General features: G+C 35.2%; 6 protein-coding genes and 1 pseudogene across 7 annotated transcripts; 2 read left to right on the top strand and 5 right to left on the bottom strand.

Annotated features, from left to right (window-relative positions):
- The first annotated feature begins 1,712 nt into the window (after positions 1-1,712).
- Positions 1,713-2,548, top strand: LOC104776609 (uncharacterized; annotated as a pseudogene).
- On the bottom strand, positions 2,453-7,191 carry LOC104776611 (MLO-like protein 14). Its single transcript, XM_019241672.2, has 16 exons — positions 7,026-7,191; positions 6,079-6,371; positions 5,839-5,896; positions 5,506-5,744; positions 5,298-5,414; positions 5,057-5,117; positions 4,712-4,806; positions 4,509-4,583; positions 4,240-4,325; positions 3,974-4,023; positions 3,845-3,885; positions 3,578-3,748; positions 3,452-3,487; positions 3,302-3,369; positions 3,147-3,207; positions 2,453-3,052 (listed from the first exon to the last, which is right to left on the bottom strand). The coding sequence occupies exons 2-16, from the start codon at positions 6,199-6,201 to the stop codon at positions 2,669-2,671; spliced, it is 1,665 nt and encodes a 554-aa protein (XP_019097217.1). The 5' UTR covers positions 6,202-6,371; positions 7,026-7,191; the 3' UTR covers positions 2,453-2,668.
- A 1,295-nt stretch (positions 7,192-8,486) lies between these two features.
- On the top strand, positions 8,487-10,226 carry LOC104776612 (transmembrane emp24 domain-containing protein p24delta9). Its single transcript, XM_010500706.2, has 4 exons — positions 8,487-8,936; positions 9,036-9,245; positions 9,730-9,806; positions 9,926-10,226. The coding sequence occupies exons 1-4, from the start codon at positions 8,721-8,723 to the stop codon at positions 10,068-10,070; spliced, it is 648 nt and encodes a 215-aa protein (XP_010499008.2). The 5' UTR covers positions 8,487-8,720; the 3' UTR covers positions 10,071-10,226.
- Positions 10,227-10,404: 178 nt separating this feature from the next.
- LOC104776613 (B3 domain-containing protein REM17-like) lies at positions 10,405-15,290 on the bottom strand. The gene is made up of 12 exons (XM_010500707.2): positions 15,023-15,290; positions 14,637-14,937; positions 14,439-14,554; positions 14,000-14,350; positions 13,496-13,919; positions 13,302-13,411; positions 12,869-13,213; positions 12,237-12,663; positions 12,047-12,156; positions 11,618-11,950; positions 10,971-11,480; positions 10,405-10,901 (listed from the first exon to the last, which is right to left on the bottom strand). Exons 1-12 carry the CDS (start codon positions 15,098-15,100, stop codon positions 10,644-10,646), a joined length of 3,363 nt encoding a protein of 1,120 aa, XP_010499009.1. The 5' UTR covers positions 15,101-15,290; the 3' UTR covers positions 10,405-10,643.
- Positions 15,291-16,726: 1,436 nt separating this feature from the next.
- On the bottom strand, positions 16,727-19,054 carry LOC104776615 (vesicle transport v-SNARE 12). The gene is made up of 5 exons (XM_010500708.3): positions 18,614-19,054; positions 17,755-17,813; positions 17,462-17,650; positions 17,129-17,299; positions 16,727-17,047 (listed from the first exon to the last, which is right to left on the bottom strand). Exons 1-5 carry the CDS (start codon positions 18,708-18,710, stop codon positions 16,895-16,897), a joined length of 669 nt encoding a protein of 222 aa, XP_010499010.1. The 5' UTR covers positions 18,711-19,054; the 3' UTR covers positions 16,727-16,894.
- A 1,869-nt stretch (positions 19,055-20,923) lies between these two features.
- LOC104776616 (mediator of RNA polymerase II transcription subunit 10b) lies at positions 20,924-22,744 on the bottom strand. The gene is made up of 6 exons (XM_010500709.3): positions 22,474-22,744; positions 21,970-22,217; positions 21,772-21,852; positions 21,570-21,672; positions 21,398-21,487; positions 20,924-21,308 (listed from the first exon to the last, which is right to left on the bottom strand). Exons 2-6 carry the CDS (start codon positions 22,209-22,211, stop codon positions 21,237-21,239), a joined length of 588 nt encoding a protein of 195 aa, XP_010499011.1. The 5' UTR covers positions 22,212-22,217; positions 22,474-22,744; the 3' UTR covers positions 20,924-21,236.
- A 38-nt stretch (positions 22,745-22,782) lies between these two features.
- Positions 22,783-25,094, bottom strand: LOC104776617 (uncharacterized). 2 transcript variants are annotated; one of them, XM_010500712.3, is made up of 7 exons: positions 24,893-25,094; positions 24,408-24,501; positions 24,272-24,301; positions 23,894-23,995; positions 23,480-23,587; positions 23,223-23,277; positions 22,783-23,079 (listed from the first exon to the last, which is right to left on the bottom strand). In XM_010500712.3, exons 2-7 carry the CDS (start codon positions 24,497-24,499, stop codon positions 23,005-23,007), a joined length of 462 nt encoding a protein of 153 aa, XP_010499014.1. In that variant the 5' UTR covers positions 24,500-24,501; positions 24,893-25,094; the 3' UTR covers positions 22,783-23,004. The 2 variants fall into 2 exon arrangements, with proteins under 2 accessions (XP_010499014.1, XP_010499012.1); XM_010500710.3 differs by having other exon boundaries at positions 24,408-24,602; positions 24,893-25,075.
- Positions 25,095-25,183: the final 89 nt, after the last annotated feature.

Genomic DNA, 25,183 nt, shown 5'->3' on the forward strand with positions numbered 1-25,183 from the left:
TAAGTGTCACGGTTCACGATCAAGAGGAAGCACGTTCACATCATATTCCATCACCATAAGCACACTAAAATTCGACAATTTGATGACTAAATAATTAATTTTTAAAATATAATTAGAATCACAACTTGAACTTACACGAGAATTGTTTTTGGAGCACTAAGTATTGGAGATTGAGAAGCAGTTAGGATCGCTTTACGAGAACTTCAAAATCAAAGAAGATGAACAGTAGCTTCTATATTTGTGCGGCTTTTTTTCTCCATCTAGGTTAGCTCAAAACAACGCAGCTTAAATATTTCACTAAAAAACTTAAAACGGTGTTGTTAAATAAAGAGACTCTAAGCGGACTAAACCGATTTACCCCGCCTAATCGCCGTTCCACCCGCCATACTAAACCACCGCCTAATACAACCGTTTACAGTGAAATCGGGACGGGTATGTGCCGCCTAGCGTTTAAGCGCCGCCTAGGCGGCCGCCTAGGGCGATTTCTCGAACATTGGTTTTAGGCACTCAAACGTTGCAGAATAACTCTTCTACCCTTTTTGCTGATGTCATTGTCGATCTCTCTGCTTCTCGTCCAGTATTTAAAACATCATGTTTGGGTTCTCTATTTACGATCTAGTAGGGTTTAGCAATTTTTCGATTAGACTATTGGCATATCGTCAAGTAACTAAAAGTACTTGTAGTGTTTCTGATAAACCAGAAGTAATATTGCGACCTTCTATTGTCAGAAAAAAATAAGTAAATCTGATGCTAAAAGAGATAGATACATGTGTAAACAATGAACAATCTTGTTTCTCTTATGATTCGTCGACTCCAATCACCGATCGCCGTAACCCAACTTCAATCACCGGTGGTGTTTTTCTCAGTGACGGTTAGATTAGATGCATCCCTACCAACAACCCCTTCTTCGCCTGAAAACCACCACCGTCCTCACCAGCAACCTCTTCTTTGCCTGAAACCACCTATGATCTTGTTCTGAAAGAATCTTTTGCATTGTAGATTTTGAAACAAAGCAAAGTTGATGACTCTCTTTTCAAGTACGCAAAAAAACATGATGTTGCTATTGTAAGGGCAAAAATGTCAGTCATAGTAATGTTCACATATATAATGCCTTTCACTATTGCAATGCCTAAAATCTAATCTCTCTCCAAAAAATGCCTATTTTTATAGATTTTCCTTATATTTATCTAATAAAAAATTAAATATTTACTTTTTCTTTTGATAATTCAAGGAATGATCTTAAAGGCTTTCTAGATTTTGATAAAATAAAATGAATAAATGTTTGCTTTCCAATAGCCACTAAAAATTAGTTACGTAATAGATTCTTCGTAGTCACTATCCCAAATACAAAGCAATGGTTTCTATTTTCCGCTAAACCTAACATTATGCGACCACCATAATATATGTAATAATATATTTTATTTTCACAACGATATAATTCCTTTACTACTAGAATTTAGAAAAACGTTAAACCTACTATAATATATATTGATATCCTTTACGAAGAGCATTGTCCTAGAAATCCTGTCAAGCATATTTTATACCACCATATTAACTAGTTTTAAGAAGACAACATATTTCATAAAAAACGAATACGTTTAAACATCAACTCATTCAAACGGTATGAGCCTGAATTCATTGCATGAATTCGGTAACATGGAAATTTTGCAAACTGAATAATAATCTGTCCTTAATTAGTTTTCTCTTTTGTTTTTTTTTTCTATAACAAAATCACACTTTCTTTCTTTTCTCCTTTTTAATGTACTCATTGGTTTCGTCTTATATATTAGAGAAATTGTAATTAATGTCAATTTATAGGTGGAGAAAATGACAACACCAACATATACGCTTTTATCCATACGATCATGCATGTTCTTACTATGTTTCAGCATTGGCTTTGGTCGCAAAAACCTACAAGACAAGCTCGGTGACACTAAATTTGTGCCTGTACCTGTTGAAGCAACCGAGCTTAGAGCCGCTTTGGTTACTAATTCCGAAGCTAGAGACATTTCAAGTACTATTGGTTTGGGAGAGGTTGAAAGTCAAGAAATGCATCACATTTACATAGGAACAGGTAAAGATTCGAGTCTCGGAAATAAACAAGACAATATAAACTCTGCGCCTACAAAGACTATTAGGGGTACCGTTTCCATCAAATTCTCATTTCCTATCATCAAGATTCGAATTCCTATTCCAAATCCAAATTTTACGGTGGCTACGGAAAACCAACTCATTGAAGAAGAGATTAAAGGTATTGTCATAAGTCCAACGAAGACTAATGAGTTTGGTATTTCCCTTTGAAGTGACGGTCTAGAGCTCGGATTCAGCTACAAAAAACTAGCACCAACAACCGCATATTGAAGGCCTTGCCAGTTTCCTATAAAGCATACCGATGAACTGATAATGTTATGGTTTTAGAGACAAATATTTATGGTGACCAGACCATCGAATATTAACAAAATATGTAGTGATCTTTAACAAGCACCTTGCCAAAACTTTTGAATGAAGAATGAAAGAAGGATATATGTGAAACATTTTCTTACATCTATTTACTATATGATTTAATTGCCTATGATCTATAGTAAAAATAGTCATATACTTATCTTAAATCTGAGTTGAGAAAGAAATATAGAAAACCGAACAACTAACCATGTTTCTATCTTAAGTCTTAACATTCTCTTCTCATTGGCAATGAGGATGATCTTGAGAGTGATTCTGTTGTTTCTGTGTGCAGCCTTGAGAAAGTTGTTGAAGATATTGAAGCCCAAGGTCGCAATATCGGTGTTTCAACACTACTAGAATTTCCATAAGCTCCCCGTTGTCGAATAAGCTGAAGCTCGAGCTCATTACTTTGAACTAGAGAGGGTTCGGAAACATCAAGCACCTGGTCATTGTATTCTTCAACAGATGCAATTGTGCTTGTTTCTGTTCGAACAGTTGAATCATCTCCATATAACCCATGTCTTCTTTTCCTTCTTGTTGCTTTTCCCCAACCGTTAATTGTCTCTCTTACCCTTTGAGGTAACAATGCGGCCTTGTAGTTCGTTCCCATCTATAGTTAACATTTTCTAGTTTGTGAGTTTTAATGAAGTACTGGAGTAAATATATAGAAGCTCCAAAGTTTTTTTTTTCTAGATAAATATTACCTGAGTGACAAGTGCATAGAGGGGCAGTGTGCTGTAGCTGCATAGAAATTGTCCAGAAAACCTACCCAAAAAAAATCATGGACTAAACCGTCTCAAACTATAAGAAAACACACAGCAGTCTCATATATATAGCTTCATCGCCAAAACTTAATTACCCTAGGATAAGTCGCAAGTAGACAAATAAATGATTCCTTAGGAAGCAAGAATGGTAACCAAATTGCCACTGAAGAAACAAGAATGGATTAAGTTATATAAGAACACATTTTCAAAGAAACATAAGATTATAGAGAGAACAAAAAAATTACCCAAAACCAGAAGAAGGAAGCCAGTTCAAAAGCGTTCTGTAGGAATCAGAATGAACATATGTTAGTACAGAACAAAAACAAAAGAAAAAGTATTTTGTGACTAAGGGTTTCTAAGACTTTGTAGACCTGAAACTGAATGAAGTGGATAAGGGATAATAATAATTCTGGTTTCTTGAACCAGAAAAGTTCATCGCGAGGTCTCAGCTTAACACCGGACGCATATTCTGTTATCCCAGCGTTCTCCAATGCTAATGTTGCGATTACATGTTGCAGCTTTGCACCAACCAAAAGAACTAGCTGTTGAAAAAAAAAGTATGTAAACCAAAGTGCAACCGAGAAATGATATAAGACTCAATTTCTAAAGAAACATGATGTTGGAAAAATAGTTCTTACGGTGATTGGAATGATTGCTAGCCAGAAATAAAGATTTGATCCTACATTATCAAATCCAAAAACAAAAACTCTTAAGTTACACAAACGAGTGACTAATTCACACTTTGCACTATGGTTTCATATGCATACCTTTTACGTTGAAAAGCATGAAACCAACTACAAACCCCCAAAGTGGCCCACTGCAAGAGATTATCAAAGCAAGCGTCATTAACCCTCTACTCAACATAATTCATGATATGAAATTAATTAGTAATAATGTTGGATGAATAATGGCTAAAAGTTTTATGAAAGCAAGTTAAACTTGGAACAAGAGAGAAAATAAATCCTACAAGTATATATAAAGCTGAGAAAATTAATGTACCACACTAATTTTCTAAGGAAAAAGTGTTACTCACCTGACGCCAACAATCTTTTGGAACTCTTCCTCCATAGAGCGAATCATATAGCTATGGAAATCGTATGTCAATGTTAGGTGATGGTTCTGTTTAAAGAAAAATAACAATGATTACAATAACATAATAGACAAAATTCAAATGAAGGTGATAGAACAATCTAGAAAGATTGGTAAACTATTAGCATCACCCAAACATTTCAAACTATTGCTTGGATATAATAAGTGTTTGTTATTTAAATCTAATAAGTTACACATGAGAGTATCACGCACCATGATGAATCCCTTGCGGAGTGTAAGATAGTCAGAACGAACAACAGAGTGTCCAAACTGTCGGAAGAAACATATCTGTAAGAATAGTTAATAAATACTTAGCCATTTGTATCATAATATGTAATTAAGTGCAAACATAATTACATGTTTACATTCATTTTCTATCATGTATCAAATGTAGAAATAATATTTGTAAAACTTACCACCCATATTAGTAATCTATTCTTGACCAGGGGAGCAGATGTATGATATTGGACAAATGTTGTTTGCCTTCGGAAAATCTTTTCTCGTGCGACCACTGCCAACATTGAAGTATCAAGTTTACTATATAAATATGATTTCCAAGAAAATCAAAGCCTTAAACAACAACACTAAGCCTATCTCCCTATGTGATATATATATGGGATCTCTATATATATATAGGTGAGAAACTAAACTACACCATGAGCTAAAAAACTTGTAATTTCAGGTAATTCATACAACTCTCTATTTTACTTGACATATAGAATCTTTTGTACCGATTGTGAAAGGATTAAGCTATTGCTCACCGGTTAAGCTATCATTTCGGTCCATATGAGCCTCGTCTTCCCAGATCCTCCATCTATGAATCTGGCCAAAAAAGATAATCAAATTGAACTTGTACTAACTTATGGACGGTACACTACACTATCAAATGGAGTATACATTAATATAGTCTAAGAAGTATATAAAAAGAAGCTAGAAACTCATAAATCTTAGACATGAAAAATCAGTAGAAAATAGTTAAAAAATGTTTGATAATAGCACTACCTTCACGATTGCAAGAAGCATTGTCAAGCAACTGTAAGTTACATGTGTGACTGCCATTATAAATATGAAGCGATGCAATTGTTCCATGCCTTCATATGAAAGAAATGGCTCATGTCCCTGTTAAGTAGACAATGTTATGGCATTTTGGTGTTTTTTTGTTTGTAATCAGTCATGATGAGATTATTCATAAAATGAGTTTAATAGAAACCTCGCTGCACGTATTCTCGCCTATGCCACTCAATCTTCTCCTCATAATGTGGAAGAAGGGAGATCTCGTTAACTTAGTCCGCTTGACAGAAGAAATAGTACTTTCAAGTTCCTCATTAATCTCAGAGCGGGTGCATGGGACAAATCTATCGTTGTGGAAACTTGAAGAGACGCAGATGTTAGCTATTGTGCTAGAGGTAGCGGTAAGAAGAAGCGATATGAATCCGAGCAGCATCAGCTCTGGAAAGAAAAATAATTCAAGATCCAAAACAATATTTCAGGACAAAATCTCACAAAACATGTTATGAGGATTGTTACATGTTTATCCATCAACCTTCTTTCATTTTCTCCAATGCAGCAAATAAAGGTTTTCTCTTTGTCTTTTGCAACCACTGTCCCATAACAAAAGTTCAAACGCTAAGACGACGATCAATCATCAATAGAGAAAAACTTTAAACCACTTGACATTTAATTAACGGGAATATCAAAAGGAAAATAAAAGGGAAAGTCAGATAGTCAACTATAAACAAAAAAAGAAAGTAAAAAAAAAAAAAAAAAGTAACCATGCACTTACGTTACTAAGCCGATGAATGGAACGCTCAACGATCAAAGAAACAACTACAAAGACAGTCAAAACTGTAGCAACAGACCATGTTGGCGTTAGACCCAACGTTCTCTCGCTTGGTTCTTCTCTCATTTCTACAACCGATTAATTCTTCAAGAACAAAATTTCAGATGTTCCTTCTCTGCTTGTAGTTCAGTATTCTTCTCGTGCAAGAAACAAAATTAGTTCTGAGATTTAGCGTCGTATCCAGTAACTTTAAACTCTTCTTCATGCCAACACGAATCACCCTTTTAGTTTAGCATCTTCCAAGAAAACAAAACTTTCCATATCAATCAACCTGAAACGTATGTAACGTCCTAAATTCGGTAATGGCTCGTTAAACTCTTTTTGATCGAAATATTAAAATAAATAAAAAATAATATTTATCTTTATTTTATCAAAGATATTTAGCGGAAATAATTTAATAATTAATCAAGAGTTTTCTTATAAATAACGTAAAACCGATGATAATTACTTTCTTGATAACTGAATATACTTATCGTCTCGCAAAACCCTATTTTTGCGAGGTCACCAGACAACGACATTCTTATCATTCACTAAAACATTAATACTAATAAAGACTTTAAGTAAAATCTTAATAATAGTAGAAATACAAACTGTCATCCTCTCCATATTTCACATGAATCAAGATATTCAGTATAACACCATGATGATCGACCAGATAAACAAAAACAAATCTAGATTTGGATCCCCATTATGAATCTCTAAATCATCGGTTTGTAAGCCCTTATTTAAAACTTCAAGATCCATTTAAAGTAGTGATTAAGGTTGGAAAATGTGAATGGAAAAATTAACGAAAAAATAGCTTTACAGTACAAGAGTTTAAACTTAAAACTTAATGGGAAAATTGTAAACAAAAATAAGCAAAATTAAAGACATAAAGTGCGAGAACTTACGGGAATAGAGAGAAGCAAGCGAGTCTTGTTTACAAAGAAGAAAATTGAACAGAGTGGTGGAGAAAGAGAAGAGAAGGCTTTCCGAAGCAAGATTACTCCTCACGTGTAATTCTCTAATGCAATTATATCATAATTTGTCTTCCCTTTTTTTTTTTTTCTCTTCTTTTCTTTTTACATTAAACTCATAACGACTTATTTTATATATCTTATTAGCAATTAAGAAATACTATATTTTAAGCTACTAATTATACTTAATATATTAATTATATATATAATAAGTCTAAGAGTTTGCATCACCTCCGAACTCTAGTTGAATTTTTTTAAATGATATTTTGGCTTAATAATCAAAACAAGATGTGGACTGACAGCACAGTTATAGGATCTTGAGGAATCTAATTGGAAACTACCCAACTCGATATATATGCATGTGTGAAGACTGAACAATTATTATTATTAGGAATAATAAATTATTACAAAATTAATGACATTATTAATATTTCAGCTAAAAAAAAAGTGTATAGATCGAAACATGCTCCAGTAAAGTAAAGTGGTCCAGTCGATTTGAATATTTGAGGAAGAATTCTGATTCCTTGAGATTTCTGACGTTGATCATTTCTTGCATTTTCAAATCATTTGAAAACTGCTATACAAGTTACTGAACTTACTGCCTTCGATCGGTAGTGAAGATAGCTCATCTGAACAAGCAGCCTACACATTTGATGGTGTACAAACAATTTATTAGATTTCAAGATGTAGAAAATTGTTTTTTTTTTTTTTTTTTTCCTTTCGAAAATTTAGATGTCAATGATCGCTGGTCTTCCACATGTTAGGCTGTTTTCATGGCTAGTGGCCAATTGCTACGTATATGTCTATTAAAATGATTCTAGAACGTTATAATTATAATTAAACAGGACCACAAGAAAATTAAAAATCCTGATAATGAAATTTGTAATGTTATAGCGATGCGCATATGATAATCTCATTGGATGATGTGAAGAAGTATACGTACGTGCCACTAGGTGATAATTAGGTTGATTGACTTATCACCTATATAATTTTGAGAAAAATTCCGAACCCAACATTATGGAGTAAATTTCGCATTATTATTAAAAGTCAACCCCGACAAAGTCAATAAGAATCCTTTTATGCCAATTTGTACTTTGGTGAATGAAAGAAAGTCCATTCGCCTGCTAACACTCTGTTACTTGGTTTAGAGTTTTTCAATAGTCTGTAACGGTTGTTAAATGTGTAGGTGTTAAGTGTTACTCATTATTGGAGGCAACCTGTTTTTGTTTCCAAGTTTAATGGAAAGGTATTTGGATAAAAAGAAAAAAGTGATATAACAAAACATTTGCAAATCTTTTTAACAGTGCAGCTAGTTTCAAAAAACTATGCAAATGGGATTTAATGAATCATTCTTAACAAACACACAAATATTTCTTGATTGGGCCTCTAAACATTATCCACTTCAAAACTACAAAAGTCAAAAAAGTCAGCCTTATTAAACAAAAACCCTATATGAATTAGAAGGTTCGAAGTCTTCTTCCACGTGTCTTCCACCAATTAAAATCAAACACGTGTCAGAAACTCTCTTCGCCATTGTTTGTTCGTCCTTTGAGTTCGTCGTCGTCTTCTTCGATCTCTCCACCAACGATCAACGAAACCAAAGAACGATCTCTCTTCAAAGCTTCCACCATGATGGTTCTCCGATCACTGAATCTCTACACTGTACTATTATCCCTAGCGATTTTATTACAAGTTTCTAAATCTCTCCACTTCGAGTTACACTCTGGTCGAACAAAATGTATATCGGAAGACATAAAAAGCAATTCCATGACCGTCGGGAAATACACCGTCGTTAACCCTAACGAAGCTCACCCTTCACCTCAATCTCACAAGATCTCAATCAGAGTCAGTACTCTCTAATTCCCTCCGAAAATTTCATAAATTTTGATTTTGATTTTTTTTTTTTTTTTTTTTTTAATTGATTTGAAACGTTGTTCTACACAGGTAACATCGAGTTACGGGAACACGTATCATCACGCCGAAGATGTTCAAACTGGAGAATTCGCGTTTACGGCGGTGGAAGCTGGAGACTACATGGCGTGTTTCACTGCTGTTGATCATAAACCTGAGGTTACATTGAGTATTGATTTCGATTGGAGAACTGGTGTTCAGTCTAAGACTTGGAGTAGTGTTGCTAAGAAGAGCCAAGTCGATGTGAGTTTTCATTGCTTTTAATTTGTAACATCTTAAGAAATTGCTATTGGAATGAATAGGGAAAGGTTTGTTTTTGGTGGATAACTTGGGGTTGAGACTAGCTTTTGTATTGTACAACGTTGATTTTATTCTAGTTTCCATGTCTCTTTGATGAATAAAGCTAAGATTTTTATGCTTTTGTGTTGTGTTGTGTTGTGTTGTGTTGTCTTTGTTTGTACCAAGGTTATGGTGTAGTGTGTTTAAGAAGAGTTGAGTGGAAATGAGTTTGAGTTTTTTATAGTTGAATAATCATATTGTTGGTAACAAACTCATAGCAGAATTTGTGTTGTATAAAGAGTCTCAGAATACAAATGAATAGGGAAATATTTTTGTTGAGATTGATAACTCTGGTAGCTTTTGTGTTTGATGTTATTCCTTATCTCCATGCTTCTTTGATTATTGAACTAGATTCTTATGCTTCTGTGTTGTGTTTGTTTGTATCTAGATTATGGAGTTTGATGTAAAAAGACTGATTGAAACTGTCAACTCGATTCATGAAGAGATGTTTTATCTCAGAGAAAGGTAAAGAAAGTTCTGTTTTTTTTTTTTCATGCTTCTGGACTCAAATATCTATCTTTTTATTCCTTGAATTATGAGGACTTGTGCTTATAATGTTTTGTGATGAGTTTTGTCTTCCTCAGGGAGGAAGAGATGCAAAATCTGAACCGGGCTACAAACTCGCAAATGGCATGGTTAAGTTTTTTCTCTCTTTTCGTATGCTTAGGAGTTGCTGGAATGCAATTTTTGCATTTGAAGACGTTTTTCGAGAAGAAGAAAGTCATCTAAGATGGTTTTAGGTTAAACAATACCACTCTTTTCTTTTCCCTACTCAAGGAATCTTCTATTCCCCCTGAGTTTTTGTACATTTAGATCTTTGGCTTAAGCATGTACTCTCGGAACTGGAATTTAAATGAATGTGAATGATCACTGAGTTCAACCGAACTGAAGATCACTAGCAATCTTTGTCACACGCCTCGTCATGTACTCATGTCTGGTGTTTTTACGCTCACGTGTTACAAAAGATCCCAACCAAAGGATGAATCTGACTGTTAGGTGTGAGCACTGCTGAAAATGTTATGGATTAGGTAAAATGTTTGAAGAAAATCTTTTAACGAGATAATGACGCAGAAATTGAAAATATTACATAAGGGATTCTCAAAATGTTCACAACACACAAGTAGTTAGTTCTAACATTTTCTGAACTCTTAAACAAGACTCCGATGAGTAGAACTAGCTGAAAACTCTTGACAAAGAGTAAATATTGCAGAGCTAGCTACATCTCTGTTCCTATATGAACAAGGAGAGATAAAAGAGAAATAATGTTGACACACCACAAGCTCTACTTCTCTGGAAACAGTCTCAAGCAGAGTTTACTTTGGTGCAGAACTTAAGCACCGGACTTGCTTCGTCTTCCCAGATCAGTTCCAACATAAAAGACTCGCCTACCTTTACGCCTTGAGCTTCACAGAACTGTTTCCACCCTTTTCCAAACCGCATTGTTCCGCATTTTTTTTCCTGATAGAGATCCACCACCCATATTACTCCATCTTGACCCAACAGAGTTATCTTCCTTGGCTTGTTGATGCCATTCACCTTCGTGAAACCACGCGGAAGAAACTGCACAAAAGATATGATTTGAGGCAAAATGGTGTGCACCAATAAACAAAATGTTTGATGGACACTTACCAGTTTAGAGTTATGAAAAGCGGACTGTGTAAGAGTTAATGTCACGAATCGGTTTGGAGTATATGAAGATGAAGCTCTACAATTCAAGCAATACTTCCTTTTTTTTATTTCCAAGCAATCCTGTGAGATGTTCTTGTCTTCAATACTCTCATCCTCACTTTTTTTGGATCTGCTACTGTCATCTCCGCTGCTAGGACTTGAGGATAGGGACTTTACATTATCAATACCTTCAGCATACTCTAATGGAGTTTTGTCACGGTTGGAATCTGCAGGGCACAAAGAAAGAATAGGGTTTTCCCCGGTCTCAACAAGTTTAAACTTGAAGGAGTCTCGAGCTTTTAATCCGTTGTCTTGGCAGAAACTGGTCCAGCCTCGTTTGATAATAGTAAAGCGTTTTGATTCGTAGTGTTTCAAGACTAAAGTCCTTTCTCTTCCCCATTCATTCTTTAAAGTCATCTTATTGCATCCTTTGTCCAGACCATTTGATCTCACAAAACTCCTCCATAAATACTGCAAAACGCCACATCATGTACACGAGTCAGACAGTAGATTTTGTATATCAATATATACAATCAAGAAAGAAATTTTCAAGTTCCAACGATCCTTTTAGTAATATAGTGGAATATAAATCACAGTTTTGTATTCACCAGTTTATCTTTGTTTAGGCTTGAAGCAGTGACAGATCCCACAAAATAGGAATGGTGTGATGAAGATTCTGATTTTGGTCTATGTTTTGCAAGGTACAAACGCATGACAGGTGGAGCAGATTTTTGGACCAGTTCGAACGTAAACTGTTGACCTTGGCTCATCCCATTTGCATCACAGAATCTTTTCCAACCAGGTCTGGCATAAGTATGCATGCCTGATTTGTTGTATGCCAAATTTAACTTCCATGATCTTCCTTCTTCGTTAAGAAGAACTATCTTCTTACCGCTCATTTTGTCTAGACCGTTTGACCTCTCGAATCTCAGTGGTAAATACTGTAAAATACCGTCACAGAGTTCGATTAATCTTTCTCGTTATTGTAAAACAATACTAAGAGACTGATTGCTTAAAATGTGAATAGAGTTTTTTACCAGTCGATCCTCGTTTAGGCTTGACGCTGTGACATTTGCCACAAAACTAGAATGGTCTGATGAAGACTTTACTTTCTTTCTTGGATTCTTCTTCACTCTTGAACTGTTTCCTGTAATTAAAAACAATGAAAATCTCAGTTTTGCATCTTTTATACAGAATCTGAGTACAGTTCATAGAGAAAAAGTTTACCAATGTTGGTCTGGTCATCATCCATGTTTTCTACAGAAGCTTTGTATCTCGACTGAGACTTCCTTTTCTTGATCCCCAAGCAATTCTGTGAGATATTCTTGTCTTCATTACTCTCCTCTTCACTTTCTTCGGGCTTCACATCATCAATACCTTCTGAACACTTTGATGGATTCTTTTCACGGTTGGATTCTGCAGGGCACAAAGAAAGAACAGGTTCTTTCCAGGTTCCAACCAGTTTAAACTTGAAGGAATCTCCAGCTTTGATCCTGTTTACTTGACAGAAACTAGACCAGCCTTTTTTGAGATAAGTGGCTGATTTGTAGTGTTTCAAAACTAAATGCCATTTTATTCCCTCTCCATTCTTTAAAACTATCTCACTGCATCTTTTGTCCAGACCATTTGAGATCACAAAGTTCCTTGGAAGATACTGCAAAAACGCCACATTATGCACAAATCAAGACACACTTTTCATATCAATAAACAAATCAAGAAAGAACACTTTTAAGTTCCAATATGCTCCTTTAAGCAATGAGTGTAGTGAAACTATAGTGTGAGTTTCAAACCTGTTACCAAAAAAAAAAACTATACTGTGACATTAAGATAGTGGCATAAAAACCAAAGTTTGTATTCACCAGTAGATCATTTCTTAGGCTTAAAGGATTGACAAATCCCTCAAAACAAGAATTGTCTGATGCAGATTCTGTTTCTGATCTTTGTTTTGGTTTAGGTTTCGCACGGCACAAACGGATGACAGGTGGTGCCGATCTACGGACCAGCTTGAATGTATGTTGTTGACCTTGGCTAATCCCATTTGCAGAGCAGAATCTTCTCCAACCGGATTTAAGATACGTATGCATGCCTGTTTTGTCGTGTTCCAAACCTAACCTCCATGATCTTCCTTCTTCATTGTGAAGATAGATTTTCTTACCGCGCATTTTGTTCAGACCGTTTAACCTCGCAAAAGTAATTGGTATATACTGCAATGCAATCCCATCAGAGAGTTAAACTGATGTATCAAAGACTAACAAAGAGGTTTTTATTTAGATTGTAGAGAAATAATCTAACCTGTCGATCACTGCTTAGGGTCCAAGCTGAGACTTTCGCCACAAAACGAGAATGGTTTGATGAAGACTCCACTTTCTTTCTTGGATTCTTCTTCACTCTTGAACTGTTTCCTGTAATTAGAAACAATGAAAATCTCAGTTTTGCATCTTTTCTACAGAATCTGAGTACAGTTCATAGCTAGACAAAGAGTTTACCAATGTGTGTCTGGTCATCATCCATGTTTTCTACAGAAGCTCTGCATCTCGGCTGGTACTTCCTTTTCTTGATCTCCAAGCATTCCTGTGAGATATTCTTTTCTTCTTTACTTTCTTCAGGATTTACATCATCATCACTACCTTCTGAACACTTTAATGGAGTTTTGGCACGGTTGGGCTCAGCAGGGCACAAAGAAAGAACAGGTTCTTCACAGGTTCCGGACAGTTTAAACTTGAAGGAATCTCCAATTTTGATCCCGTTAAAGTCGCAGAAACTGGTCCAGCCTTTTTTTAGATAAGTAAGGTTGATTGACTTGGTGTGTTTCAATACTAAAGGCCATTTACTTCCCTGTTCATTCTTTAAAATTATCTCACTGCATCTTTTCTCCAGACCATGTAAGCTCACAAAGCTCCTTGGAAGATACTGCAAGAAAAAAACACTTCAAGTTCCAAAAAGTGTGTGAATTTAAAGAACATGGAATAAAAACCAGAGTGTGTATTCACCAGCTGATCATTGCTTAGGCTTGAAGGACTGACAGATCCCTGAAAACAAGAATGGTCTAATGGAGATTCTGATTCTGATTCTGATCTTTGTTTTGGCCTTGGTTTCGGACGGGACAAACGGATGACAGGCGGTGCAGATCTTCGGACCAGTTTGAATGTATGTTGTTGACCTTGGTTAATCCCATTTGCATCGCAGAATCTTCTCCAACCGGATATGAGATAAGTATGCACGCCTGTTTTGTCGTGTTCCAAACCTAACTTCCATGATCTTCCTTCGTCATTGCGAAGATAGATTTTCTTACCACGCATTTTGTTCAGACCGTTTGACCTCGCGAAAGTAATTGGTATATACTGCAATGCAATCCCATCAGTGAGTTAAACTGATGTATCAAAGACTAACAAAGAGGTTTTCATTTAAACTGTAGGAAACTAATCTAACCTGTCGATCATTGCTTAGGCCCCAAGCTGAGACTTTTGCCACAAAACGAAAAGGGTTTGATGAACACTCCATTTTCTTTCTTGAATTCTTCTTCACTCTTAAACTATTTCTTGAAACTAAAAACAAACCAATCAAGAATCTCAGTTTTGCTTATTATTTACAGAGTTTTAGTATATATCATAAATCAAAAGCTTTTACCAATGTTGGTTTCATCATCATCATTGATGTTGTGAGATGATGAAGATGTATATTGAATCTCACAGCAACTTGGTCCCAAAGCTGTGACATGAAACACCATCTCTCCTTCGTGTCTGAAAACGACAATGTCGCCAATTCGGAGATCATGTGCAGAGGCAAAATCTTCCCACCCGTCCGTTAATTTCAAACCGTCCATCTTCACTAACCAAGTTATGTCCGACGCATCTGATCTCAGTTTCGGAGTCTTGTTTTGGTGGTTTCTTCCTTCAACGTACTTTGAGAAGAAAGCTATAGGAATGTTCTGCAACAAACATGCAAACAATATATATTTAACCAAAATGAACCATTTTTATGATAATGTGAGATAAGAGAAAAGAAAAGAGTACGAGGTGAGTGCGGAAGCCTGGAAGAAGAGGCTTGAAGAAATGTGGTTTGATCGGAGAGTAAAGAGATTGATCCGCCATTGTTGAAACACTTCAAGAGAACAAAGCCTCTTATTTCATAAAGGTGATGTGAATATATGAGAGAGGTATCATATTATAAAGACGTTTGTCTTCTTCTTCGTCTTGCATCTCTGGAGGTTGACATTGATGGTGAACAGTATTGATTTAATGTTTCTGGTCACTTTTTTTTTTCTTACAGAAACTTTATTGTGTAAATCTAAAGCAAGGTTTTCGACCTCTCCTTCACTATTTGTATTCAATAAAGTTATCTTCCTCTACTTTTTAGAACCGTTGATCTTCGTGAAGAATCTTTAGCACAAGGATCGAGCCAAAGGCTGATAGATAGATAGAACAAGACCAACTTTTGATACTTTTTTTGAAATATAAGGTGACTGGTGACACTTAATGACAAGAATGGATTATGCCTTGGAAGTGAAGCTATCCCATCTTATACACTGACGTAATTTCGCTACTTTTCAATGCTCTAATAACAGTAAAGTACACTTTTCTATGGAAATACAGTGTTTATTATAAAATACACTTTTCTATGAATAATGTAGTTTTTTTATAACAATCTTTGCATAGTATTAAATTATACGAAATAGTTTTGTTGAATTGTATAAAACTTCATTTCATTTCGTTTATTGGAAAAAACTAACAACAAGTCGACAATGATGAGTTGAAATTTTACAACTGTTCAACTTTTTCTTGTCTATATCTCTCACCTAACGTCATTAAGAATTTTGAGATGTTATAATTATCTTTTGTAAGTAAGCCTAAGCCTTACTTCAATTATCATTTGACATACCGAGTAGGGTCCCTTAGTCACATGCTAGTTATTACTACTTTACACTGAATTGACAAATCTGTTGGTTTTACTGCTAATACATCTAATTCTAACCTATATACTTCTTTCCTCTGTATGCTCTGTTTCTTGGAAATTTCTTCAGAAAATATAGCTGAGATACTTACTAGTCTACAACGATGAGGGTTTAACGGGTGGATCTCTTACATGCTAGATAAATAGATGGTTTCATACTTCTCATGACACATTAGTAATCGCTTCTTGTTTCTTTCAAAAACTCTGTTCAAATTAATGGAGGCCTGTGATTTGTTCGGAGTGATCATTACGGTCACAGTTCTCATGCTCTTATCCTCCTCTCCGGTCTTACCTAAATTCAGTCTTGCCTCCCTCACCGTGACAAAGCTCAACAACTCTACCGGAGATCGTAGTTTCAGCTGCTTGTATATGCAGTTTCAAGTTCTAAACCCTAACTTGGTGACTGATACCTTCTACAACGACGTTCACTGCTCAGTTTACCACGGCAAACACCGTCTGGCCTCCACTGTGTCCCCACCCCCAGGCTTCTTTCAAAGAGCAGGAGAGACGACACAGATCAACGTCACCATCAATCTGATGCCTGGAGCTATTGCCAGTGGAGTGCGCAATGACTTAGCCACTTATGGTGTTGCACAGTTCGATGTTAAGCTGACTGCTGTTATAAAATGGCGCTTCCGGTCGCCCGTGTCCGTTGGGGTTTCTTGCCAAGATGTTGCAGTGGTGGTGGCAAGTGGTGGTACCAGCAAGATGATTGGTCCTGCTAGGGTATCTTAATTTCTTAACCTTCGAAGTATAGACTTTAGTTATGAGCATGTAAAAGACTTGGGAAATCTTATGAATGATAAAAAGTGTTGTTGCCACTTCAATACACATAACGTACTGGGAATACAAGTAAACACTTGGGCACATTACAAAGGAATCAACAATCATTCATATATATACACACAACCACGATGAATTATGTTTTGAGTATATTAATGAGAAAGCTTGTATGAGATTATCAAGATGATTGCCAGAATGAGAGCCACGATTACTGAAGTAACGATCCATTTGTTCCTTGTCATTCTTCTTGACATAGCCGTCAACACCTTCTTGCTCTTGTCAATGGCGTCATCGACACCATGAAGCTGTGACCCATATCAGAAAAATTAGCTTAACAGTGCTCATATTCAAGCAAATCACTGGCACCTATAGTGTAATTGTGGTACCTTGGAGTGCGCATGAAGGAGGGTTTGGCGTTGTTGACTCAAATCTTGGACAATAGATATGCCAACCTCTTCTGTCTCCAGCATTAGTCTTCTACTCTCCCGGATTCTATCGCTTGATTGGTCAAGCCTCTCTACAGACATTGCCAATCTTCCTCTTTGATCAGCAGATACCTGGAACGAGAAGAAGTAATGTAAACCGCAAAAAACACTTCCACTATCTAAAAGTTTGCACAAAGATGAATATTAAGAAGGGTATCCGCAACTGATGCGAGTCAATCAAGACAACTATAACTATGAGAAAACAAGAGTTTCTATTAAAACTTAGGAACTTACTGCATGCGGATCCGCCACTCCGGATTCCATCAAATCTTCACGGGAAGACTGCTTAGTATCTGTGGACGAGACTCGTTTGAATTCCTTCTTCAATTGATTGAGATCAGATTTATACTCTCTTAGTTTAGAAAGACACACAGCTTTAGCACTCGGCTGCAAACTTCTTGCTTCAAGATCCATTTTGCGGATCTACAGAAATAAATAAAAATAAAACACAAAAGCTTTAAACTGATGTTGGTAAAAAAGAACAGGATGATTCAAACATTAAGCAAGTCAAATGCTAATAATAATACCAAGACATCAGCTTCGTCAATTCCAGACTTTATCTCAGCAATCTTCCCCTTCTTCTCTTCTGCCAGAAGCACATAACAACCAATCAAAACCTCTACTCTAGATTAACATGGCACCACCTAATGTAACGAATTCTTAAACATGACTATACTCTATAACTCCAAGAAAGAGACAGACAGTGATCGACATAGGCTGGGAAGAACCAACTTAATAAACCTCTGTAGCTACATAATCAGGTTTTCATCTTCAGTATTCAACAATTACTTGATCCCTTAAAAAAACTACCCCTAACCAATCCACGCAATGACATTCCTAGGTGCTACAGAACTCGTCAAATCCTAAACAAGCTAACACGATTAGTAAAGAACACTCATCCACCAGCTACTTTCCAAATACGAGTAAAACCATCGACACTATAAAGAACGATACAGATCGACATAGATAGAGAAACAACTTAATAAATCTATATGCAACCTACATAACTATCTTGAGCTAACTATATTTTCATCATCAGGCTATAACTTCATTTCTCAGTGATCGACATAGGACTGAGAAACAAATGAAGAACCAACTTTAATACATAACTAACTTGAGCTAACAAAGGTTTGCATTCTTAGCCTCAACTAAAACATGATTCCTCAATCAACATTTTTCATTCCCAGATGCTAACAAAACTCGTCAGATCCTAAACAACTTAGAACGATTAACTCGTTCAAAATTGGAGAAATCAGACGCCAGTATTCGACTTTTAGGTCTATAAGTAACAAAAAATAGGTTTTTAATAAAAAAAATCAGGGGAATTCTAAGATCTCGCGTTTCAAAAAACTAAAACTTTAAAGATCCAAAATTGAGAGTTTTAACCTGCGTCGGAGACAGTCGATGCAGAGTGACATTTTCTGGAGAGATTGGTTGAGAGCTCGCAGTACTGGCGCTCGTACCCTTCAAATACGTCGCTCATCTTCAATTAAAAAGGTCTCGATCTCAAGAAATTTTTGGTGGAGCTTATGATCAATCGGATCCTTGGTTTGGTCAGATCCGATCTGGACTCAAACAGAGTTTCTCCTCTTTGCTTAAAGAAATCAAACGATTCTTTCTTCTTCTTCTTCTTCCTTTGGATTTTCTCTGCAGCAGGAGGGGACAAGAAAGAAGGAACAACCAAAGTGGTGCGTTTCATGTGACACGTGAAATACACTTGTGTTATTTTAATTTATCTTAACCGCCGCACTCGATGTAAATATCGAACCAAACCGTTTAAAAGTGACAAAATCTGTTAATTTAATTTCAGATACTATGCTCGTTTATGCAACAAATGCCTCACATCACCTCGATTTTAATAGGTTGACTAGAAATATCTACCTCGATTTTATTATATAACCATAATCATAATCATTTCTATTTACATAACTTAAACGTAATCAATAATGTTTTTACAAATTAAAATGATATTTTTACATGATTAAGTTTAAAACGATGAGAAATATGGTCTAGCTAATAGCTATCATAACTTAACCAAAAAGGTCTACTAGTTTTTTTTACTAGTATGGTGATTAATGATGGTCATTGTTCTAGTCATTTACTTCTTTAGATGTTTATTAACAAAAAAAAAATATCTCTTCCCGTGTCAAATAAAGATTGTCTAATAAAACCTGAAAAAACTCAAATTACAAAACTAATAAAAGTTTATATCTTGATTTTTTTTTTTGAGAATTTCATTACAATAAAAATTTATTTACATAAAAAATCAGGTAAGTTTAAACTAAGACTTGTTAAACTTATTAATGTAGATAAAATAATTTTAAGTCTTCGATGGCATCTCCCTTCGAAAATCATTTGTTAAACTCTTAAACTAATGGTAGATAAATAATTGTACAAAGATAACACAATCATATAAGTTTAAGTCTAACCAAAAATGCAAAATCGTATTTATGCTCAATTGGGATTATTGTGAATTATGCAACAAATATCATATGAATATTTGAAGGCAGAAAAATATGCATATGAGAAAAGTAGATATTTTCATCATCTATATTGGAAACGAATTGCATGTATTTTTTAAAAAGCAACCAAAATTCACATATAGGTAAAATCCAATACATTTACACATGTAGAGAACAAACCTCCAACGATAGTGAATTTATGTATGTTTTTGGAGAATTGTTTAATTGTTGTAAAAAATATATTTATATTTTGGAATTTGATATTCTACTTTACTAAATTTACAAAATACATGGTTTTAAATAAGTTTTAAGGAAAAAAATGATAATAAGTTTTAACAAAGCACAACTTCGAGTAGCTTGTATTTTCCCCACTATTATATTAGATAAGCAAATGGATTAACAATGAAGTTTGTTCGACAGTAGTGACTGACCTAACATTATTTTCTCCAACCATAGAACAAAAATAGTTAGAAACAGGATTTGTAGAAATTACCATTTTGATTTTAGTATTTTAAAGTTTTTTTTCAAAATATATAGATTAAAAGCATAGAAGTTTTTCATGTGTACCTATAAAATAATTAAAATATTACTGAATTTTAAAATTGAATAAATAAAATCCTTAAAGTGAATACTGAAATAAATATCCAAATATATTCTTAGTTAATTATGTAATAATGATATTGGTTTGTATCGTATACCGGTTCCTTAGTTTACATGTTCCCTTAGGATATTAAATTAATTCTTGTTTTATACTTATTTTTATAATAGTTTATTTTTAGCTGTTGTTAGAAATTATTTGTATTAGAATTGTTGTACACAAGTTTACTATGATATGAATAAAATTTATATATAGGATTTCAAAGTGAAAAATATAGAGTGACAAGATTATTTGTCATGAAGTAAAATATAAAAAAAAGTGATAAAAATTTATAAATTGTTTAGACAAAAACCAGATCCATAAATATGTAGATTTACAAGGACAAAACATCATTTTAAGTAGCCAAAAATGGCAAATCCACAGAATCATCAAGAAAATAATAAATTCATAAGACTTAGGAGAACCCAATGCAACATAACATTTTGTCAACGACTCTCCCGAATCACAATATCAACAATAACAAAAAAAAAAAAAAAAAAAGCTCTCATATTCACTGTCTCATTGATCATTTTTATATTCGAAACCTGAGTACGGATGGTCCAAAAATGAAACTGAAAAAATGGCTAAGCTGGAAGGTTTTGTTTTGTCACCACTCATGACTCAATGCGATCTGATCTCTAAAGATTAATACATTACTATTCGTCAATAGATAGTAATCATACGAAACAAGTTAACTTATTTTTTCTTAATGCTTTTTTCTGTACCTCACATCAAACATTATAGGTCAAATCTTGAAAAGAAACCTACAGCTCATATGGTTTCTCAGCCAGAAGAGAGAACCAACACATATTATAGAAATTCCAAGTGGGATTGTTTGTATACAACATTCATCTACTCAGTAGTTTTATTCTACGAGGTAAGATAAAAGAGTAAAATTGGGGACTCTTGTTTATAACTCGTTCTTGACCTTTGCATCCCCATTTGGTAACACACTTTGCGATTGGGCCACCCGTTTCGCTTCCTGAAGTTGACGAAAACTATTTATCACCTTTGAGTTACTGTAGCATATTAACCACGTTTGTACATACAAAGCAATGTTCAACAACTTACAGCGGCAGAGTTAGCACGGGTTTCTCTATACATCTCGACTTCATCAGGAAAAGTCTCTTCAAGCTCCTCCAGAATATGTTTTCTCAAATCCTATATTGAAAGAATGTTGCTTAAGAGAAGCGCCTAAAGAATCAATACCCAAATCAAGAAGATCAGCAGAAAAAGAAGTCACCTTAAAAGCATCAGTCTTGCCCTTTGTAACTTGATTTCTGGCAATGCAGCCATTAAGAACATCTTTAGTATAGTCATCCGGGTTCTTCCCATTATCAACCAAGCTATAACAAAGATGCAAGAAACCAACCAGTAAACATAGCATAAGAAACAAAGCAACAGTATTCTATTCTAGGAAAATAAAAGGACTTGTTGATCCTCACTTAATAACCTCCATGGGGATTTGAATGCTACATTTCTCGGACAACTTAGCCATGTTATCCAGCTCCAACACAAGAGTATTACTGCAAAAATATACACACACACACATGCATTCATTCCAACAATACCCAGAAAAAAAAAGAAAGATCTTTGGAACAAAGACACTGATGATTTGAGTTAAGAAAGAGGAGGAGTTTTACAGGCGCTGAAGGAGAGGCAGCTGAGATGCAGGTGTGAAAGAACCGATGGTAAGGTGTATCTGATGAAGGAGAGTCAAAATATTGTGAATAGAGTTTATAACTTGGTTGAGATTCTCCTTTGAATCATCAGCAGCAGCGGTGGTCACAGATGAAGTCCCATCATTGGTTTGATATCTCATCGTACCGTTACTCCCACTCCCACCAATTGGTACTGCTGCACTTGTGTTCTGTGCTGGATCCATCACAAGCTTAACACACACAAAACATCCATAAAAACAAAAGAGAAAAACTATTAAATCACCAAATTTCGAATTTTTTTTAGGAAAGCCTAAAGATTCAATCAATTGGCGTGGATTGCAATTTTGATGAAACTCCAACAACAATAAAAAAAAAAAAAAAAAAAAAGGAATCAACTCAACACCAAAGAGAGATGCCCAAATCAAGCATGAGCAATACCAACAAAAAAAAAAAACCATTAGCGTTGAATCGACATCCGTAAATTACCTACAACAGAGGATGGGTTTGGCGAGAGAGAGAATGAACTCTGAGCCAAATTAGGTGCTTCAACCCAGAGAGATTAGGATTGCTACGAAGGAGATGATTTTGTGTTTTTACAATGTAAAACCTGAGAGTTTTTTTATTTATTTATTTACGGATGAAAAGGGCCGACGAAGTCCGTTTAAGGGGAGGAAGCGGAGGATCTATTATTTACGCCGACCTAATTTTTTTAATCACGGCCACTTTGGATTACTGACGTGGCATATTATCTTGTCTCATAGTACTCTCGTTCAATTTTTTATCGACGATTATACATTTTTCCATTCTTGATTAGTTGCATTAATGATCTTGTTTAATACAATAATATAGTCTACATCTGAAAATCTCGAATAATATGGTTCAGTTCATTGCTTGATCCATTGGAGAGTAAAGTGTCAGTAGTATTACACTTACGCTAAAATTCTCTTTTTCCACGGATAAAGCTTTAAATAAAACTCAATGACAACAAGCACAAGCACTGTATAAGCTGAGGTAGTACTAAAACGCACGTTGCCGGGATGATGTATTATTCTCTTCAGGAAGATTGAGTATTTGCTGAATCTGGTAATGAGCCTGCATATATATTGCATGATACAAACAACCATTAGCATAATCCACTACCCGAACGGTAACTACGCAGAGGGTTTCTAGTCAAATCCTAACCTCATAAGACAATGAGCTACTATTAACTAAGCAAGAAAAGGACTTGAACTTACCAGTTTGATGCGACCTTTGATCTGCGTAATAACACCAGTAAACTCTTCTAGTTGCCTGCCAAAACAAAAACCACCATTTATATATAGCAATCCACACAATAGTCACTATAATGCCATCATATACGATAATACAACCATGTTTTCCTTGGATTCACCCGGAAGCAAACAGCAATATAAGGCAACAAACAGAACTTTGACAACTTTGAAACAAGCAGCATTTGCAGAAAGAAAAAAAAATGAGCAAATGTTTATCATACTTTTTAATTCTTTCCTCCCTTTGTGAAATATGGTCAAGAGCTTCTTGCCGGGTGAATTCCACATAAAAGCCGAGCCCTATATCCATGAATATGTGCCGAGTATCTGGCCTGAACTCAAACACACACACCCAAATCAATTTGTAAACAAAATCAGAAAGCAAACCTGGTATAACTTATCTCAGATTTTAATCCGCAGTAATCTCAACATTTTATGCTCAGCTCAATAAAACATAACTAGCATCTAACATATACAAACACAGTGAAAGTTCACTACTTATATAGTTTATTGAAGGCAGAAGAGTTTGTGCTCTTTCGAAAATGCATTAAGCTGCACATGGAGACAGTGTATGACATTTCACAGATAATGACTTGACTAATATTAAAAGAAAGAATCAAGAGCTATCAGTGACGTACACTTCAGCTTGCATATAAACTTCTGAACCGAGATTGACCATTGTTTTGAGACTATTCACATCATTATTCTCCAGAGTTTCTAGGTTTTTCCGCAAGTCAGAGCTAAAGTGGGAGTAACACCGTTAAGGAAACTAAGAATATCTAACCAAATTAGAGCTCAATGGAACAGCAAAGTATAGTGAACAAAAAAAACACCAAGAATAGTTCCTCTGGATTTTCGAAACACAAAACCAAGAAAAAAAGCTGATTGGTAACTGAATCCGGTCATCTTTGATGGGGATAAGATATTAGAGAGACTAACAAAACATTAAGAATCAGCTTAACGAGATGCACAATCCAAGAAGCACGAGTCTTCCCTACACAAAAAAAAAAGGATACAGTACTTTTTGTTCTTCAAAGATCTTGTCCCTGCAAAAACAAACAAATGCAGAGACCACAATGACTATAAACCTTAAACTAAAAGACCATAATTAAATAACATGCAAAGAAAACAAACAAATCTAATCCTGCATACCGTGAAGCAGTTGCATGTACAAGCTTCTGTTTCAAACCTTTATCAATAATCTCCTCCAACAACTGCAAGTCCTTTTGGCGTCCTTCGTCCATTACTGTGACATGACCAAAACACATCAAGCTCAAAAACATCGCCTTGATTTATTTGATGGACCTAGAGTCTTCAACTGTTCGTATTTCAAAATCTACGAGTCACCTAAAAAATCAACAAGCCACGAGAGCATTGAAACTATATAGGAATTGCATCGAACTAATACTTAGAAGCATTCAATCGAACAGGTGGTGAACACCCAAGAGAGAACAAAATTCACTAAAAATTCTTCTTAAAATACGATGATCATAACTGGTTTCTAAACGAAACGCTATCCAAAAACAAGAAAGCATTTAACTTTCTAGAATCCAAAGTCGATAAACGTGAATAAAATCCAGATTAACACGAATTAGAGATAGAGAGAACAGCAAAGGTCCACGAAGATTTTAACTTACTAGCAAGATGACGGAAGAGGACTTCAAACGAAAAGAGCAAACGAAGATGGTGATGGTGGTTAAAGAGACGTTCAACGTCGGTGATAGAGACGGCGAGGGGAGACGGTGAAGGAGGACGAATGATATAATTTGATGGTGGTTTAACAATCCTGATCGCTCTAAACCATGTACGAATCGGTTTACGATCAATTTTGGTTTTTACTTCCAAGTCCTTTAGAGTATGATTAATTTTCAGAAAGCCCCACCTAGTTTTTAAAATTACTTATTTACGCCTAAAGTTTTTCCAAACAC

The sequence above is a fragment of the Camelina sativa genome, chromosome 3 (genome assembly GCF_030686135.1).
Source record: "Camelina sativa cultivar CO46 ecotype springtype chromosome 3, ASM3068613v1".
Classification (NCBI taxonomy): domain Eukaryota; kingdom Viridiplantae; phylum Streptophyta; class Magnoliopsida; order Brassicales; family Brassicaceae; genus Camelina; species Camelina sativa.

Coding starts and splice junctions, on each gene's coding strand:
- LOC104776611 (XM_019241672.2), bottom strand. CDS start 6,201: ATGAGAGAAGAACCAAGCGAGAGAACGTTGGGTCTAACGCCAACATGG. Junction 5,415..5,505: donor GCGAGAATACGTGCAGCGAG/GTTTCTATTAAA, acceptor TCTACTTAACAG/GGACATGAGCCATTTCTTTC. Junction 4,584..4,711: donor ATAGATTACTAATATGGGTG/GTAAGTTTTACA, acceptor CTATTCTTACAG/ATATGTTTCTTCCGACAGTT.
- LOC104776612 (XM_010500706.2), top strand. CDS start 8,721: ATGATGGTTCTCCGATCACTGAATCTCTACACTGTACTATTATCCCTA. Junction 8,937..9,035: donor CTCACAAGATCTCAATCAGA/GTCAGTACTCTC, acceptor TGTTCTACACAG/GTAACATCGAGTTACGGGAA. Junction 9,807..9,925: donor ATGTTTTATCTCAGAGAAAG/GTAAAGAAAGTT, acceptor TGTCTTCCTCAG/GGAGGAAGAGATGCAAAATC.
- LOC104776613 (XM_010500707.2), bottom strand. CDS start 15,100: ATGGCGGATCAATCTCTTTACTCTCCGATCAAACCACATTTCTTCAAG. Junction 14,351..14,438: donor GCCTAAGCAATGATCGACAG/GTTAGATTAGTT, acceptor ATTGCATTGCAG/TATATACCAATTACTTTCGC. Junction 10,902..10,970: donor CTTTTCATAACTCTAAACTG/GTAAGTGTCCAT, acceptor TCTTTTGTGCAG/TTTCTTCCGCGTGGTTTCAC.
- LOC104776615 (XM_010500708.3), bottom strand. CDS start 18,710: ATGAGCGACGTATTTGAAGGGTACGAGCGCCAGTACTGCGAGCTCTCA. Junction 17,300..17,461: donor GAGTGGCGGATCCGCATGCA/GTAAGTTCCTAA, acceptor TTCTCGTTCCAG/GTATCTGCTGATCAAAGAGG. Junction 17,048..17,128: donor TCCTTCATGCGCACTCCAAG/GTACCACAATTA, acceptor TATGGGTCACAG/CTTCATGGTGTCGATGACGC.
- LOC104776616 (XM_010500709.3), bottom strand. CDS start 22,211: ATGGATCCAGCACAGAACACAAGTGCAGCAGTACCAATTGGTGGGAGT. Junction 21,853..21,969: donor CTGCCTCTCCTTCAGCGCCT/GTAAAACTCCTC, acceptor ATATTTTTGCAG/TAATACTCTTGTGTTGGAGC. Junction 21,673..21,771: donor ATCCCCATGGAGGTTATTAA/GTGAGGATCAAC, acceptor TCTTTGTTATAG/CTTGGTTGATAATGGGAAGA.
- LOC104776617 (XM_010500710.3), bottom strand. CDS start 24,538: ATGTTTTTGAGCTTGATGTGTTTTGGTCATGTCACAGTAATGGACGAA. Junction 23,996..24,271: donor TTTGAAGAACAAAAAGTACT/GTATCCTTTTTT, acceptor CTCCCACTTTAG/CTCTGACTTGCGGAAAAACC. Junction 23,278..23,479: donor AGGGAGGAAAGAATTAAAAA/GTATGATAAACA, acceptor TTGTTTTGGCAG/GCAACTAGAAGAGTTTACTG.